Below are 19,530 nucleotides of genomic sequence, written 5' to 3'. Positions count from 1 at the left end.
CAACAAATTTTAGAACAAAGTTGAAAAAGCCTTTCTCCTCTGGGAGCACAGACAAAAAGTAGAGTTCATGTTGGTAACCGCAGCAGCCTTCTGAGAATATTTCACAGCAAAGAGTCACCATCTGTCCCTTCCTTTAGACATCTGTACTTTCACATTGGTACAAAAAAGTATTTCAGCCATACACAACATGAATAGCTATGTCTTCAAGCACAAATACTGCATGCATTCAATAACATTGTTAATTTCATCCACATAAGACCCACCTTAAACATGAGTGACCATCTGCATACAAACAGAAAAATCACATTTGCTAAATGCTCTAAAATGCAAACTTCTAAAGAACTTAAACAAAACACACTATTAAACTACTAAAAAGAATATCAAGTAAAACATTCATACTACCACTTTGACTTGAAGGCATTGGTGCCTCTGGGCAGAAAACACGTCAACTCAATAATGAGAACCAACAGAAGCCAGGCTTTCAACAGGTCTCTAGTGATCACAATGAAGGAAAAACTAATTGGACCAGTATTTATAGTCAGCACAGGGTAACATGTGACAGCCAGCTGGAATAACAGCTTGAGATCTTCCCGTTTCTGCTGCCCTCTAGAGTCAAATCCTCAAGAGCCCAGAGACTCCTGCCAGGTTTACTCAGAAGGAATAATCCTGCCATAGCACCTTAACACATCCTGAGGTGACCACATCGTAAAGGACTCAGTAACACTTCAAAAACAAACCCCGGCTTGTCATCAAGTTAACTTACTATAGCATCTCACACACACAAAACTTCACATACAAGTTTGACATGCAAACTGAAACACAAATGGCCAAATATTTTCACTTCTGCAATTATCTTTCACTTATCTAATTCACAGGTAGAATGAGATACATACATGACTACTGCCTAGGTGTTTTACAGAGTAGATATAAGAAAGGCATAGTTAAAGATAAGGTAACAAAGCTTCTTTGTTTTGATAAGGTAACTTCTACTTATGTAAAAAAGTTAAATTAAGTGAGTCTGCATTGGCCATAGTAACAAAGTTCAATATCGAATTGTTTCAAAAGACGGTAGTATTTGAAATAATGTAAATGCTCTACAAAACCACTTGGCAGCTGCATGTAGATTAAAGCTTTTAGTCCAAGTGAATTACCTTTGTGCAAATAAGCTAAACCTTCTAGCAGTTTCCTACATTATCCACCTAACATTCCCAAAAATCTTCATGTAACTTCAGGCACAGAATTGCTATTCCCAAAAGTTTAGTCATGTGACAGAGCTAACTATCCACTGGTAAGAGGAACAGAACCTCTAAATTAAAACACCTTAATTTAAATGCCACATAGATAGCAGTGTGTAACATTCTCTTTCAGGATACAGGCCTGTCAACATCACCAGTAAAACCAGCAAGGAAACACCTTTCAGCAGTATCATTATTCTACCAGTTTGAACACTAATCTACAAGATTTCCAGTGGCCTAGCATTCTTATGCGATTAAGATCCAAAATTCCCACAGACATCTGACCTAAGCAGCACAGCTCTGTACCATATCTAATGCTATTGCTTTACGTAAAGTGCAAGAAAGCACTTACTACAACTCTACGCCTTAGCAAGAGAAGTTACTTACACATGGATTTAGAAAAGGATCCAGCATGTTAGATTGGCAACAAAATACCTGGATAACATACAGCAACTTGTCTCCTTCATCCCATAAAAACACCTGTTCTCTGCAGATTCTTGCTACAGACCAACATGTCTTCAGTGTACAGATCAAAATGTGGTACTCACTTTCTAACCACAAAGCAAGCAGCAGCTTTTATCTGTTCGCCAGCTGAAGAATACCGATTATTAATTTTACATACCTGAAGGCGTGACTGCTGCTGAAGATGCATCCTGAGTAGCAGATGAACTCTGACAGCTGGAAAAGAAGTCTGTCCCTTGGGCAAGAAGGTCCCCAGTGGGCTTTTCTGAAATCCGTGATGTGACACCCATAAGCAGATGGTTTAACAAGTCTGCATTACTTAAAGAGTTTATTTCTGAGACAGGTTGTGTCTGTTCTGGTGAAACATCACAGTCTAGTCCCAGTAAGTCTACACTTTCATCAGGAAGAGATTTTTTTAATGGTGCAGATGGAGCTTCAGAACTGGCTTCAAAAAGCAACTCTCCTCCCAGAGTAGTAGTGTCTTTTTCAATAATTACTGCACTTTTTTCACCTTGAAACATACAGAATTCCTCATTTGAAGGACTGCTCTCTTCCCTGTCATCAGATAGTTGAACACGATCACTTTTAGATGATCTGTCCTCTATTCCACTTTCTGGACTTTTTCCTTCTTGAATAAAAAGAAATAACAGCTTTAGATTAACAAGATTCTTCTGCTAACCAAGATAAGACAGACTTATATGGTGAGATGATATGAAATCGATCCTTAATCAAAGCTCACAAAAGAACTGATTAAAAAAGAATTAACTGTTGCCTACCTACCATCTCTTTGTACAACGTAGGTAAAGGGGCAACTCACTACCATACTTGCCACTCTGCAAGGGCAGGTATTACGAATTTTTTCAAAATGAGACTGACTTGGACATTCACCTCAAGACATCATATCACTTGTGGCTTAGAAGATTGCTCAGTAACTGCTGCTGCACTCAGTGATAGCATTTAATGACAGCATAAGCAGTTACTGTCATTTTTGCCAACAAAGCAGAACCCAGAAAATGGACTTAAACATGCACTATAAAATTACATCTTCTCGGTCCATACATACTGATCTGGACCCCACTGGTTAGTCTACTTTGTTTCCTCTGTTCCTCAGACAGCCTAAGTGAGGCTGTGCAAATGCAAAGGCTTCCTTGCAGACGTTTAAGGTTAAGATTTTTGCAGAAAAAAAAGAAAAAAGTTCAGCATTTAAGTCACATCATTACTAAAAAAACATTACTTGGTGTTTATCCAAATGAAGCAGAATGACCACTTGTTAGCCTGTGGAGCTCACGCTTTAAAATAGCTTTTTCCCCTGGTCTGGTGAAATAGCGACTTTTGCTCCATAAGAAGGCTTAAGCACTCATTGGAAAGTGTACAATATACAACAAATAGTTACTTCAGAGGAAAATTTGTACCTTTCCAGTCCAGAGAACTAAAGAAATTATTTGCATCAGTACTACTGCTGTGTGAGGATTCTGTCTCAGTGGGTGCACTTTCTGAAGACTGCTCCAGTTGCGATGCTTCTGCTTCATATTGTGCAGTTGAACCTGGTTGTCTAGGCAGCTCTGGTTTCCCTAAAAGACAGATTTTAAGCCAGGAGCCTTAGAAATTTATAAAACTCAACCCTGGTCATAGCAGCTGGTATTTGACTTGCAGACTGACTGCTACAGCAAGACAACTCTCTATTACTCTGCAAAGGCAAATGCTGACCCCCCCCACCGCCCATTTGGAATTAACATTAACTTTGTTTCAACTGCAAAAGCTGGTAAGACCCTATTTTCAACTGTAACATTAAATCAGACTCATAGCAAAACACTCAAGCATTCTATTTACATTTGTATGAAAATGTAATTAACACCTCACTTGTACCAACTATCCCTAAAATATGCAATAGTCAAACAAAAACTGCAATAAGGAATAGAACATCAGAAAAGAGCAAGTGCAGCTATAGATAAAAAACAGAGTATAAAGAAAGAAGAACATGGAGGAGTTAAAACATCTCAAAGGAGTTAAATAATACACTGCATGCTGTGATTAACTACTCCTTATGTTTCTTATTTTACTGAGCTCAGATATTAAGTATATTAAGTGACTCTTGTGTAAGACTGAATTGGGCTGAGTTACCTACTACTGTATCATCTCCCAAAAAGGAGGTTTCCTCAAGGCAAATAAGATGACCCCCTAAATTAGTAAGCGTTCATCCACTGTTTGAAAACAATGGGATGAATGGTTAGAAGAAAGCTATTTGTCTAAATCTAAATACCAAACTGGTAGAGCACTTTCATCCTATTTTCACATACTCTGTTGTAGCTCAGGGATGCTGAAAAAAAATAGTCTGTCTCAAAACATACCTGAAAGATCATGATTAATAAAACAGTGGAAATTAAACTTTAATAAGGTGAGTTTTATAAAACCAGTTCACAGCACTTGCTCTTGTATTATTCCCTTCCCATTAATTTTAAGAAATATTTTCAATGGAATTTGACAGCCTTACATTTCATTTATGAATCAAAAAACGAAAGCGAAGTAAGAGTAGCTTTTACAGTTCATTATCAATGAAACAACTTCAGTGAGCTGAGACTTGTGTTCACAGATTTTTTAAATCTATATGAACTAAGTTAAAGAGAAAACTACCTAAATCATAGTACAAACCAAACATATCCTGCTAAAAAAAGATAATACAGCAGCAGCTACCTTGTATCAAACCAAATGTAATTAAGATGTACCATAATAAGAGTAAAGAGTAAGATCACATGTATGGTGTACTAAAATCACCACAATAATCTCCATCGTGCTTTTTAACCTTGAAGTACAGAGAAGGCTTAAGAGCCTTAGCGAAAATGTCAAAACTAATTACTGATACCAGAAGATACTGAACAGCATTAACTGGAATTAATGCAAGCATCTACAGATGAAGCACAGAATACATAGTATTAAAAAAATTTAAAACATCTGCTGGACCACATTAAGAAAAGCTGAGAAACTGAATTACAACATTACTTGGCTACACATAAGAAGGACCTCAATAAAAACATTAAGACCATTTAGGTCTTAATAAATAATAAATAATAAAAACATTAAGACCATTAAGGAACGCTCGGATGATTTTAAGCAAAATAATGGTGCCAGTTTAGCCAAATACAGTCCTCACAAGACATTTTGCCTACAAATCCTGGCTGTCAATCCCATTTGCTAAAATCCCTGCAAATAGCATATTCATAGCTTTAAAGCAAGAAAATATAATGACAGTAGAGGTAAGACAAGGACAATTATAATCTGGCATTGGAGGATAATTTATACTCCTTCATATAATGCAAATTTTTAATCGATATTTACAAAAAACCACCTTTTAATTCCCTTCACTTAAAGGAATGTCACAAATGAAACAAAGGCCTCAAACACTAAATACATTAGAAATCTATCATTCTCTAGTTTTCCAAGAGATTCATTACCAAATTTTGATAAAATCTCTTGTTGTTCCTCTCGGGTGGAGAAAAGGATCTTGGGATTCAGTCCCTTTATATTCATGTTATCCCACGGTGGCTGTTCACAGCTAGGTCTATCTCTGGGATCCACCTCTACTTCCAGATTGACTTGAAATAAATCAGGATATTTTTCTTGTATGTCACAGGCATCCAGATCATACCTGCAAAGATGCATACATGTAGATTCTTGATACTGATGGCTGACTAGATTAAATTCACTGCAGTCCAAGACAGACTTTAAAGCAATTAGTATAAGGCTTAAAACCTTAAAAAATTATTTGTTTACTTTTCCATATATTTCAAACAGGTGGTATTTCGGTACAAAAATTTCTGTATCGTGAACAAAACCTTCAGTTTCCTTGAGGTGGGAAAATGAAAGCATCTTCTTATTGCAATTGAAGTCATCTACTTCCTACACTGACTATATTTCCTCCCCCCACCATGTTGGTTTGGCAGGTTAAATAGCTTCAAAAAGAAAGCTTCTTCCAGTCTGCTACAAAAGGGTGTCAACATACTTGGCAAATTTCACTGTGGTTGCATTTTGGGGCACAAAACCTGTGTGGAATTGAATCTGAAACATCTTCATTGAAGTCATCTGTTGAAAACAAGAAGAGAAGGAAACTGCATAATTCCACATGAACAGTATGCGGTGTTTTGCCTTTAATATAATGTAAAGTATTTTCAGAATTAAAATATTTTCAAGTTATGCTAGCATTTCAGTTTGATTCCATGTATACTTTATCTTTAGATATTAAATGAAGTTTAAGACAGAAGATAGACAAACCTATTTTACTACCAGAAACCAAGCAGAAGAACATGAATCAGATAACTCTCATCACTAACCTCAAACAGATTATCAAAGTCTGCTAAATGTTTCCAGATCCTGTTCTGGAGGCTGAAACTCCATGACCCTTATTACTTTTCTGAATGACATACACTCAGAAAAAACTCGTGCAATACACTAAGCAAGAAATACATGTCATACACAAAGGAGTCCCTCCAGAACAGTTTTAAATGTACACATTTAAATGTAGCATATTTAAAATGATGCTTTGAAGACATGAAAAAAGTTTTTTCCTGAGCAACTTCTCAAGTCAACCATTTGTCCCAGACAGAATTAGAGGGCTTTTCCAAACTCACTCATTATAACCATTCATCCTTCCCAACTCTTTCTTCTGCTGACAGAAAAACTAGTTTTCCATGCCTGAATAGCATGAGAGAATCCAGAAAATGCTACTGTAGAAGATTCATGTAGCTCCTGGTCTTGCACAAACCCAAATGACAGCAAACTGATAAATCCACAATGTATTTGTTCCCTGGGTTTAGTTACAACACACATGGAATATTCTTGCCAGTCCTCACAAAGCAAGTCATACAGTAATAGTCCACTAAACACGATATGGTAAAATCAAATTACAAAAGCTTTTCTTGTAAATGACCATGTAATGAACATCATAGCCAGAAGTCAAGCAACAGGCAAAGCATTGCCAGTAGCCTGCAGGAGGTGATGTGTCAGGCTCCTCAGCACAAGACAGACATGGACATACTGGAGAGTTTCTCCCATCTGTTCATCTGTACCCTGAACTATATTTGAAAACATAAACATCTTTTAAATCAGTTTTCCTAATCTCTTGCTATGCAAGATATTTCCTAGAAGATAAAGTAAATCCTCTCTCATGTTAACTGTGAGTGGGAGCCATTCACAATACCCAGCTCTAGGCACTTAACAGCAATATGGAAATGTAGTGGCCAATCTCCCCAAGAGCACTGCAGAGAGCTTCAGTGGGAAATTCAGAGTATGTAAAACTAAGGACACATTGAATAACATTCCATCAAAGCTCCAAACCAGAATCCTCACAAATACTGTTGATGTATCATGTGTTATAGCACACGGATGAGAAAATTCTAGTATTTTCCAATTAGTGAGTAAGTGTCAAAGAATCCACGCCAAAGAAATCCTACCATCAGTGAAACTGAGATTGCACAAGGACTATAAGCTAACCTGGGCTGAATTTTCCCTAGTTGTATGCCTTTTTCACTGATGACCTTAAACCATACACTTATTTTTGTGCAGAGAATCATTTCTCTGAGCTTTCATTTTTAGGTTGCTCTGGAAAAACTGACCTATAGCACTCTAGGGACAGTAAGGAAGTCTTGAAACTCTGCAACACATCGAGATTTGATATACACCTTCCTACACACAAAGTGGAAAACCACAAGAAAACCATGCATTTCAGTGATACAAGATACATATGAATATGCTCGTTTGCCCCAAATGTATGGAAACTGACGAACCTCTGGATCAATTCTCGCAATGCTCCAGGTTATCTTAAACTTTGCATGATCCCTTCCTATCTCTTGCATGGATCTCCAGGTTTAATTTGGGTTACTCATGTGGAGAAAAACACATGCTTTTTTAGAAATTCAAAGATAGTCTTCATTAGCAAGTTTTTTGTGATCTTGATATGTTTGCATCCATATTTGCATTAAAAAAGGAAACATACATTCTCCCTAGGAGAACAAAGACCAGTAAGGAAACTGGCTAGAAAAAACTCAACCTGGCTCTAGAAATAGGGTACACAGCCACATTGATTTTTCTAGCCTGTTTTGTTTTGTACAGGCAGTCCCTGGAATTTCACTTTTCTATTGAGTGACGTTTTTCCTTTGGTTGCAGTTTGCGTGTACAGAATTAAAAAGATCTGGCTTGTTGTGCAACTTTAATAATCACTGCCCCAAAAAAACGGCTAGAGTCTTTCCATGTAAATATAATGCCCTTACTACTGAAGTGATTTCCAAAAATACCAAAACATCTACATGCAGAGGACTAAGAATGGACACAATAGGCTTGAAAAGGCTGAATTCCCAAGTACGTGAAAACCTCACACACTTCTTTGAACAAATAATAGCAAATAAAGCCATGTACTTAATGATATCACAAATATAAGTATGACACAAAACTGCAACAAGGAAAAGCAAGTCTTCCATGTAAATTTATCATTACCTTGGCTTGTAGTCGGCCTCCTAGTGTTGACCTGGCATGATAGATCACAATGAGAACATCTCCCTGGACTGTTATACCTAGTGGAATTACTGCTCTCTCATCTTCAATTTTAAACTCCCTGAAGATAAAACATAACTGCAGTTAACTTCATTTGAAAAAAAAATAGCATACTACCTTATGTTTACTTTGGTTTCTCCAAGGCCTTCAGTATCAACCCATACAAATCTGCTCCAAGTTCTTGTTATGGAGAAGGAATTAGCTCTAAATGATGAAAACTTAAAAGCTGCTCTAAAAATAACAAGATTAACAGTTGCCTACAGCAGAGTAACAGACATAGACCCATAGCTCTCAAATCAAATGCGGGAGAAACATGTCTTCAAGGAGCTGCTGGGAAACGCAAGAGACAGGATATTACAAAGAAAACTGTTCCAAAGAAAGGTGCAGAGAGAAACTGTAGCTGCCCTGCTGTGGTATGTTAGGACTCCCACTGAGGGGCAGGGATAGGGAAAAGGGGAAAACATTACTATAACACTCCACAGCTGTTTCTGTTCCTGCTCTCTTCAAATTCATTAAACTCCTTGCAGGGCTTGAATTTATAGGAAACCTAGAACTACTTTGATATTTTGTCATCTTTCCTCTATCTGTGACTACACCTAGTACTGCTAGTAATGTTTGCAGTTCCTGTGCTGTATTCCAACTGCAGACACCAGAGCTGTACAGGGGCTAATAAGCACTCCCCTTACAGCTACCATGCCTGGAGGATCCTATTGTTTCTAAGGCTGACACATGACGTTCAGTTCAGTACATGTACACCAGTGATCAATCTCCCTAATTTACATCACATGGAGTGAGAGGAAAGATGGTCTTGCTCACCTCTGCCTCCCAGTGCCCAGTGTGCCACCTCACCATCATCCCCACTTTCTGCAGTAATAGATCCGAGCTGCTATTATAAACACGTTGTCTCTTCCCCATCATTTACCTTTCAAGATCAGCTAAATGGGGACAGATGAGCTGTTCCATATGTTAAGCTTTCTGCTCAACTGGCAGACAAAAATCATGCTTTCTCCTAACAGTAAGGACATCATATTTAAGTTAGTCTAGAAAAAATATAGCACACTGTTTCAGAGCAAATCATAACCTGTACTTACTTCATTTTGTCATATTCCTGGGAGGTAGTGGTTACTCTCTCGTCTCCCACATAGATTTCACAAAAAGGTCTGCAGCTATTACGCTGCTTACTGAAAAGAGGAACTGGAGTCATGACAATTGATCTGACAAGTACAGGCTTGCTGTGAGGAATAATGGGTTCTTCAGCCATCATGTCACAAATGTATTCGATGTATCTGCCAAAACCAAAAGGTACTAATTTAGTCGGAGAATCGTGTTCTGAAGACATGTGAACACATAGTGGAGTTACTTCTGTAACTTCTGTTACTTCCAGCCACTGAGCAGTGACAAATAATGATAAAACACCAGGAACAGCACTTCCAGCAAATGGATTTTCAAATCTGATAGAATTTGACAAAAGAAAAATTAAATAGAAACATGGAGAAGTATTTATGATCCCTAGACAGCCTCAGTTTAAGGAAAGCAACACAGTTTCTGTACAAAAGCCTGATGGCTGCATCACAACAGAAAAACATACTGACCAGAAAATTAAATACAGCACTCATCTGCACCTGTGTCTCACCTTCCAGACAACTCCAGACATCACCTTAGGCCTGTAGCTTTACATATATTCCATTGTAAAACAAACTAGCCACTCTTTCCAAAGGCTTCTGAATGCCAAACTAGGAGAACTACTTATTTTGTATCTTACACATAATGGGTCAAAGTTGCACAGCAGTTCTGAGGCTAGTAATTCAAAGCTTCCTAAAGGCTTTAAATTTATCATCATTTAAGTTATCTTATAGAGGACGCACTAAATTATACGCAAAGTACCTCTGTATAACAGCATAACCTGTCATTTATACTTAATTCTTATTTCTCACCTTTCTAAATCTAATCCTTTTTTGTAGGAAACAGCTTTACTACTAGTGTCACTTGCTACTGAGACATTATTGCCATAAGATCTGTCAAATTAAATCAAATAATCAGTTTAAAATATTTGTCAAAGTATATGAAAGTCACCTCTGCATGCACTCTTTTAAAAAGTAGAAGGCATTCTTACCTACACAGAAAAAGCCTGACAGAAATCATTATTGGTCTTTCCACAGAACTTGCAGTGTTCTGACACAGTAAAACCCATTGTAATAAACTAGTAAACATGGAATAAATACACATGTGGAAGAGGATATTATACTTAAGAGAGCATTCAAAAGCACTGCATACCCTTGTTTTCATTCCTAACATTTTTTCACTACAGGTCATCCTTGACTCACTTTCCATAAGAACACTGTGAGTAACTGAAGGGCTCACAAAATTCAGAACTACTTTCTCTACTCATGATACATCTGTTTTTTTCAGGTATTTTTCTGTCCTAACACAGACACTATTGAAATAATTTATCTTCCCAAAAAGCATCCTGTAAAAATAGTGGCATATTCACAATTGCATACTTGCTTCAACAGTATCCTACAAACAGACCAATACCATACCTTTTATGAGAAGGCCAAATGCTAGGAGGACAGCGTTTCATACTGAACATATAAACTGCAGCTTCAGCAGTAGTGAAGAGACGACAGAAACACAGAAAAGAACAAACTACAACAGCAGACGCTGCTCTTCCATCCTACAAAAAAAAATTGTAACTTTGTTATTAAACCTAGTGGAAAAACATTACAGAAGTTACTGAAGAACACACTATCTCCTCATTTAAGGAAACCAAAGGTCTAGTGTGATCATTAGATTTGAAGTTTGTATCTGAGAGTGATGTGTTCTCATTTGATTCCCACAACATACAAAAGATTATCTATTATCTGCTTGCTCAAATGCGGATAATTGCTTTAGCTTAACACCATTTGAAATTTTCAATTGATGTTTACTACCTCACTATTACTAATACCCATTTTTGTTTCCTGGCTGCTATCTGAAATCCCAGTTCAGTGCTATTTCTGGCTGAAAATCATGGACTTCCGCTACAAAAGAAGTCCTAAGATTCAGAAGAACTAAGACACTAAACTCTTCAGTCTTCTGACTAAAACTGCCTGAGATTAAAAGCTTGCCACAGAACCAAGAGAAAGAAATTAAAACACAGAACCTCTTTCTGTAGGGACCAGGGCTACACACATCCCAGGTTTACTCCTACATTATAAAAGGCTGAAGATTCAGAAGAGGTAATGGTTGACAGAATAAGACCTCTCAAGTCTTTCGCTAGCAACATGGACCAGAATTTTTTGTAGTCATTTGGTGTGAGTGTTGAAGTAGGGAGGAAGGAAATGTTTCTTCTCAACTTGTTTTAACAGGTATTTCCTTCAGACTCAGGCTTCTATTCTACCCATCAGTTAGGTCAATGAGAAGGTCTGCCAGCACCATAAGAGCCAGATCTTTAAAGAGTAGTTCTGCAATATTATTACTGCTAGTATAACTAGCAAGCCTAATGATTTCTAAAAGTGACTTCTAAACTAGTCTACGATTCAACAGGCTGGGCACTGCCTTTCAGTTAAATTTCACACAGATATAACAAAAACATGGTCCCTACCCTGAGACACCTAGACTTAGGACAAAACATTAATGAATACAAGGGAATAATGGAAAAAACACTGATCGACATGACAAGCAGTAACCTACGTCTAGCATGACACTTGCCCTACAAAGCCACTTCCAAATTAAGGCACCACACCAAAGGGAGAGAAACTGTTGTACAAAGAAGCCAGCAAGTCACAGTAAACTCTTTGTAACTGTGGCATGAAGTCAGAGGACAACTTTACAAGACTGTAAAGACCACTTTACAACCAGAAACACAGTATGCAAAATAAAGAACATCATCAGTAAACAAATCTGATCATAGAACTTTGCAGTTCAGAAAGAAGCTTGATAAGTTATAGAACAGGAGCAAAAGAAACTCTCATAAGGAGACGAGACAACAAGAATTTGAATTTTTTTCCTTGTATGTTTTTACAAGGATGATGGATCTTAGCTACAAAAATAAAACAATCCTCAGGCATAAACAATCATTAAGGCAACAATAAAAAACAATTGGAAAAAGCTAAATTGAGCATAAATTTTGTCCCAGAGCCTCAAAAAGTTAGATAGGGGAGCTCTGTGTCTAAGTGTTTTGAAAAGAAATAACCTTCAAAATATAAATTCAACTTTTCCTAGTGTGTGTATAATTATCTTAACTTGGTTCATTTAAACACAGGTCAAATACAGCTATCTGAAGGAACACTTAGTACACTTAAAGAGCTGCAGCATACCCAGTTGCAAGTCTCTTTGCCATTAAGTTCCATCAAGATGATCCTTTACTCACACATCAAAGCTGTGCAAGTTTTCAAAAGCAACCATTGCTGCATGGTCTCCAATAATTAGAGCAGTATGTTATTGCAGATGTCCTGGAGATACTCCAGCCTCTGCCATATGTGCTACAGTCTTGCAATACCAATGGAATAGGATGCCAGTTAAGAACAGATTCCAGCCATTGCCAATCCAGAAAGACTTAACTGTAGCTGAAGCAAGAAGCTGCCATTTAAGCCTCATTTTCAACTGCTAGTTCTCAATTGGATCACTCAAATTACAATGTCGAAATTTAACAATTCACTGCATTATACAAACTTCTACAGTAAAGATCAGGAAGCCCTAGCTGGTTTTGAATCCCAGCCATCTAGAGGCAGTTTCACCTTTACAAGAAGCAACTCATGTTTTCTTATCCAAGAAAATCTTATCAGACAAAACCACTTTATCTCTACCAGATAAAGCATTTTTTCAACATAGATTTCCTAGCTTTTTAAATCTATAAAAATTTCCAGCTAGATGAATCCAAGACACATACTGCAGCTATCATTCATTTCTAATAATCCTGGTGCACGCTCTTTGCATCACATCTGGCATGCAGCCTAAGTCAACAAGCTTCCCTCACAGCTGAGGAAAAGAAATGAGTTATATACCTTAAACGAAACACTTCAAGTGAAAGACATTACAAACACTGGTGCTAATTCAACACATCTGCTTCTTACCTACTTGACCAGCAACCATGTGATACTGAGATACTGTAAGTATCACTTCAATGTAGAATTAGATTCCTAACCTCACAGCAGCACTGAAAATCTCTTAGGTTTTCAGGAGCTGGCATTAACCGAATTTTTTCCTTACAAAACTCTGTTTAAGGAAGTACACTTTGCCAGATTAACAAATCCTCTTTTAGACTCTGATAGTGATATTCCATGTAGACTACCATACAATATCAAAGGACCATTTTGAATTCTTTCCAGCAGTATCATATACATTGTAACAACTGTCATGTTTCTTTTTACTGTGCAGGAAAATAAGAATGTCAAAGTTTCACATGCAATTCTCTTACATGAACATAACAGTCATCTCATGTTTTCAAATCCTGAGCATAGTAACTACTCCTTAAATTAATTTCTTCCCCCATGTCTGACACGAGGTGATTCCTTATGGAGAGTTTTGTTGCTTTTTTGGTTTTTATCAACGTTAATGATACATCAGAGAACAGTGGAAGTTACACAGCAATCTGCTGCCAGCAAAAGCAAGTTCAATCAGAAGTCTCATAGTCAGTTTCTGCAATTCTGCAGATACAGACTACAATCTAAACCAACAGTAGTGGGAAATGCAGTGTTCACCTGACTGTAACTCAGAAAACATTAACAAAAGCAGAGCAAGCACTGAAATAGTAGAGCAGATTTTTTTTCCCCAAAGGCTACTTGGCCTTAATCAGTCCCATATACTGCCTTCCATGCTACATGGAAGTAAGCAAGGGCTATATTATCCTACTAATTTGCCTAAGGAGAAGATATATGCAAATAACTTTCCTAAAGACATAGCACAATGGAATTTCTCCCAGGTGTCACAGTAAATAAAGCCAGTAAAATTCACAAACTGAGTGGATACTGGCATCCTTATTCACAATTTAAAGCTGGGTTGAGCAAAGCACTTCGGACTTAAACCAATTTCTTACAAGGCAGTGCACAACGCAAACATTTTTCTGGTCTTGCTTCAGCCATAAATGCATGTTCTTGCATATGCTATAAAGATTCTGAAGATTTGGTGCTCGTCTTGCTGGCCAGCCACATTCAGAAACCTGCAACAAGAGAGACAGTAAAGGCAAGAAACAAGATTACATAGTCACATACATTCGCATAGCATAAGCTGTGTATATAAGAGGCAATTTTACACTTTAATGCCACCTTCAGGCAGAAGTCAAGCAAGATGCTCAAGAAAAGTAGTCTCACACAGTGTAAGCACCACTTTATACAGTGAAGTGCAGTAGAATTCCAGTCCTGCCTATAGTCTGCTGCACCAGAAGTACCAACAACTCATATTTCTATCTGAAATTTTCTGAGAGCAAGGAATAAAGCAAAGCAGCTTTCAACTTGATTTGTGCACATATTCTTAAGTAAAAAAAGGCTTGGTTTGCTTTTATATTTGTCCTTTATTTAAAGGGCCTCAATGGTTAAATAATACTCCATCTGCAATTAGCACTACAAAACACTACCAAATCGTCAGCTTCGCTGCTGAGAGTCTATATTCTTAAATTAAGCTGTCCAGTTAGAATACAGTGTATGAAACCTGATCCTTGAGCACTTGCAACACCTGAAGAGTAGATGTTCTGCCAGGACCAAGCAAGCAACTTAGAAAGCAAGCTTTTTCTGTTTCTTTTTAGCCAGGACTACAATGGCTGAATATGGAAGACCAATTCTTACTATTAGCGACATGTTTTATTACCCAGATAAGATTGTTCAAGGGTTACTCTGAGATTAATTACCTGAACTGAGTATCACAAAAAATTCTCAGAGACTGTTTTTGTGCCAAGCTCAGGTAAAAAGGCTGAAAGAAAGTCTGACATACAAAGCCTCCTACAGGTTTTCACTATATTCCAGTATTTTAATTTAAAAAAGAGGGCGGTTTCAGAAAGCATCATTTTGTGAGAGACTTAAATTGAATGTGTGAAAGTTAGCTTATGTGGAGTCTCCACTGAATGAATTAAAGCTAAGGCAAAGTCCTTTATATTCCTGTTCATCACAGGATTAAATGTCCATTTCAGTACATCTCAAATATTACAACAGTAGCAAAAGAAACATCACAGCATTACAACTACAAACCAGAAAACAGTCTAGAAAAGCAGGTGTATTCAAGAAAAGCAAAAAAAGAACTGACTTTTTCCTGATTTACCATTTACTTTCTGCTCAAACACTATCTTTGTTACAAGATGCGTAGCATACAACATTACCTTCTTTCCCTTCGCTATGTTTTAAGTTCAAAATATTCTGATCATTAGCAGAATAATGGAGAGTGCACAACCTCTCAGTAACCTATTCCAAGCAGGACTTGAAACTAGCAGAGAAGACTTAAAACCACCATTAACTTTCACCAAGGTTAAAGCAATTTGTAAGAGTTCCATGCAGACAGTATACAGCAAGAAAACAAGAATAAGTAATTTCATAAATACCTACTAAGCAAAGTGTCAGAATTAAGAATTTCAGAAGCTGTTCTCCTCTGATCAAGTTTAACGCTTGCCATCATCATCTTTTGCAGGCACTAAAGAAAAACTAAGCTTCCTTAGCTTCCTACGTGGCCGCTCTCACCCAGCACTGAACAGTGAAGTTACATGTCAGTGTTGCTCATTGTGCATTTTGATTTCAAAGATGGACAGGGAAAACTTCCAATTTAAAAAGTTTGTTTCAAGTAAAATAGCTGTCTTTGTTTTTAAGCAGAAGACCATATTCTGTAGAAACCTCCTGAAGACCATATTCTGTAGAAATACTCCCAGCCAATAAAGTGGGCTTTATCTACAATTTCTTAGTGTTTTGACAAGTTATGATTTACTGTTACTTCCCAGCAAAACAAATACCATAAGACAAAATGAATATTGAAGAGATAAATGTAGATCAGAAAAATTACAGATCATTGGTAGCTTTAGCTGTGCTTATATTACCATTCACAGTATCAATACAATAGGAATATCACTGTATAGACACTTCAGACTTGCATAACCAACAAGCCATCCCCATGGTAAAAAACTTCCAAGTCACAGAACTTATCATTCCATAAACAGATCAATAGCTCTGTAGGATGAGGAACAAATCAGTTCACTTCACTGTGTCAGTCTCAGTGAAACTTTCCAGCCATCTAGCACTAAAAAGCATTGCTGAAGATTTTGCTTTGAGGTACCTGCTCCAAATAGTCATGCAGGAAGTTCCCTGCATGATTAAGCTTTGCCTTCTATGTTGAACAGCCTCTGCCTGAACCTCATACTGAACCAGATGCAGACAAAGAAGTTGATTTGCTCCACCCAAAGAGGCTGTAATTGTTTTTTTCAGCTGTGGCAATACTTTGTCTTGTCTACAAGTTTACAAGGAAACAAAAGGAAAGAAGTGACAAGCACTAAATAGAATACATTTAAAATACCTCAGCCTGACAGTTCAAGTGAACTTGGATAACTGAAGTAATGCTAAGGATGGCTCTGCAGTATAAGGCCCAAACGAGGTTTCCAGTAACAAATAATGCTTCTGGACTCTCCTCTGGGCAGCCAGTATTGTGGGGAAAGGGCATGATCACTGCAGACTAGGTCCTTAGGTGAGGTCTAACATGCCCAGTGCTAAACAACTCACAGCACACCGACAGTCTCCACTGTTGCATTACTTACGGAACAGTTGAGGTGTACTTACAAGCAAATATTAAGTCAGTCGTCAGCACCTAACAAGCTGTCCTCACTACTTTGTTACTGAATTAGGCAAATGTCTTCATTTCAGTATCAGAAGAATAGCTAGAAAGGCTCACAGAGGCTTAGCTAAGCTATACCACTATTTCAGGCAGTAGCCACAAGCAGTCAGCTAGGGCTGAGCCATATGGGAGTCAAATGCTATATACTGGGACAAGGAGAAAGTCCAGTAAACGGCTTGTGCAAATCAGTCACCAAAGGAGTATTACCTTTGATAAAAGAAAACCTAAATACAGGAGAGATTGCAATTTTAGTAAGACTTAAATTATGTTAAGTATTCTCCATTTAAATTTGAAACATGTAAGGTATCTGTACGTGTTTTCAAAGATACCACTAGCCTAGGAAACAGACTTTAGTCAGTAAGATTAGAGATTAGCCTTTAACCAGTTAAGTTTGAATTGAAAGTAAAGACAAGCAGAACACAAGTTACTCTTTGACCTTATGTTTATAGTTATTCTTTTGTGATCTTTTTCATTATGCAGCCTACTTTTTTTCAGAATAAAAAGCTGAAGGTGTAATTAAGACATTGAGTGGAAAGACCTTTTACAGAAATATACAAGAACTATACACACCCTATTATGGAATCTTGAAGGCCTGTATGTTCTTGAAGAGAGATTGTACACAGCATAGTGGCCAGGATGTCTAGAGTCCAGACATAACCTCACATCTTCTATGTTATTTTTGATGGCAGATTCTACACCTTCAGCTGGAAAGGACATCACTGAAGACAGAACAAACACATACCAGGTGAAGCATTCATTTTTTTCATATATTAGTAACAATTAGCAATTATTCTTAAGACAGACATAGCTATCATACCAGCAATTCTGGAAGTGATGTATGATATATCCAAGTCTCCTTTTGCATAACTGAAACAGAACACACAGGAGTTAATACCGGGAATCAGAACCACTCAAGCCCTAAGTTTAAAACCCAGCTCCCTCAGGCTACACTCACCACTACGAACAACGTCTTATTTCTTCTATCTGAGGCTTGTTACCTCACACTTCAAGGTCTTCAGAACAGAGTTTTCAGAATTGTGATTGTATTTGAACAGTTATTCGTTTACATCAGTTTCAACAAAACCATCTCTAGGTATTTTGTACAGATGTCTTCAATGTTTAACTCATTCCTCTAGCCCTTACTCTTACTGATAAGCTTTCATTGCAGGTATCAGTTTGAAACTCTGAGGATGCATTAACATTTTCAATGAAGGATATCATAATGCTTAAAACAAGACCATTTGTTGAAACATTACACTTTAAATGACGTAACTCTGGCATATTACTATCTGGCCAAGATGGCCATGCTGTCTAATTTTGGGATTCCATATGAATACAGGGTACTCGAATCTCTTCCCTCATTTAAACCATGCCTCTAGAAATTGACTTCCTAAACTCCCATAGTGAGCACAGCATTAATCATTACTCATCTTCATATAGTTCAGCACAGTTTTAAAGAACACCCTTTTGCATAATAATCTTCCAAGGATTTTTTTTTATTTAGGTTCATTCCCTTCATCTCCACCTAATCAGCCCCATTACGTCAATAATTTACTGGTTTAAGACCAAAATTATTTTTTGTGTTTCTAGAGTATCTGCTGTGTAGCATGATGAAAAGCTTGAGAAAAAGACTGAAAAGCACCAGCACAGGCCAACATCCTTGAGTATAATCTTAGGTCTGCACTCCTGATTGGCAAAGTACGAACAAACCTCACCTACAGAATTTGGTTTAGACATCTCTAGCTTAAAAAAAAATCAGCAGTGTATTATGTCCAGAATATCAAAATGTCATCACAACACTATGATGCATGTTTAAGGAATGCACAGGCACTATCAAAGCAGTGCTTTTATATCACTATAGTTTCAAAACACTGCTTGAAAGAGCAGACCTAGGATACCACACAAATTTTGAAACATCAAGAGAACATTATGCTTTGATTCCTTACTGCTTGCTAGTAAAATGAAGGAGGCTGGAGGGATTGATTAAAAGAGTATTGAAGTTACAAGGACTGGGAGGAAGATTTCAGATACAGCAAGAACAACTGTTCTTAACATGAGGACATTAAACAGTATTTATGTGGAATGACAATCAGTGTCCTAACAACAATAATGATGCAAGGTCAAGAGAAATTGAAATCACCACAAGGAAGTTTGACAGTCTCACTAGACAAAGCACTAAAAAACTCACCCTGGAAAAGTCTTGCATAAGGAGGCAGACAAAATGGCCAAATAACACTACTTCAAAATTCTCTGCACCTTTGGAAGGACATAACTTCATCATTTAGCCCAAGTGGTAATACTGTTGCAGCCAAATTAAGGCAGAAATTCACAGAGCTAATAATGATTTCTTACTAAAATGAATGATGAGCATAGTCCTTTACAGGATTGTGAAGCGTCAAGTGTTATTTGTTGCTTACATGCACCAGCTTCGAGAAAGAAAACATGTAGATCATTCTAATGATATCAAATTTTTTAGATATCAAGACAAAGAAACACCTAATATGATAGCCTG

General features: G+C 37.3%; 1 protein-coding gene across 4 annotated transcripts in view; it reads right to left on the bottom strand.

The window, feature by feature from the left end:
• The window catches only part of GAK (cyclin G associated kinase), a 66,694-nt gene that overhangs the window by 18,663 nt on the left and 28,501 nt on the right, over nucleotides 1-19,530 (bottom strand). For 3 of the 4 annotated variants that reach the window (XM_086630047.1, XM_086630049.1, XM_086630050.1), the window contains exons 12-21: nucleotides 17,836-17,885; nucleotides 17,589-17,737; nucleotides 14,254-14,376; nucleotides 10,778-10,911; nucleotides 9,329-9,523; nucleotides 8,181-8,298; nucleotides 5,695-5,774; nucleotides 5,147-5,340; nucleotides 3,110-3,268; nucleotides 1,858-2,325 (exon numbers count right to left, since the gene is read on the bottom strand). In XM_086630047.1, the coding sequence (XP_086486173.1) occupies nucleotides 1,858-2,325; nucleotides 3,110-3,268; nucleotides 5,147-5,340; nucleotides 5,695-5,774; nucleotides 8,181-8,298; nucleotides 9,329-9,523; nucleotides 10,778-10,911; nucleotides 14,254-14,376; nucleotides 17,589-17,737; nucleotides 17,836-17,885 (1,670 nt within the window). The remainder of the gene's footprint in view (nucleotides 1-1,857; nucleotides 2,326-3,109; nucleotides 3,269-5,146; nucleotides 5,341-5,694; nucleotides 5,775-8,180; nucleotides 8,299-9,328; nucleotides 9,524-10,777; nucleotides 10,912-14,253; nucleotides 14,377-17,588; nucleotides 17,738-17,835; nucleotides 17,886-19,530) is intronic. The other variant, XM_086630048.1, reaches the window with a different exon arrangement.

This window comes from Tauraco erythrolophus, chromosome Z (assembly GCF_009769465.1).
Source record: "Tauraco erythrolophus isolate bTauEry1 chromosome Z, bTauEry1.pri, whole genome shotgun sequence".
NCBI classification, from domain to species: domain Eukaryota; kingdom Metazoa; phylum Chordata; class Aves; order Musophagiformes; family Musophagidae; genus Tauraco; species Tauraco erythrolophus.
The sequence above is the reverse complement of the archived record's forward strand: the minus strand, read 5'-3'. Positions and strand labels throughout refer to the sequence as shown.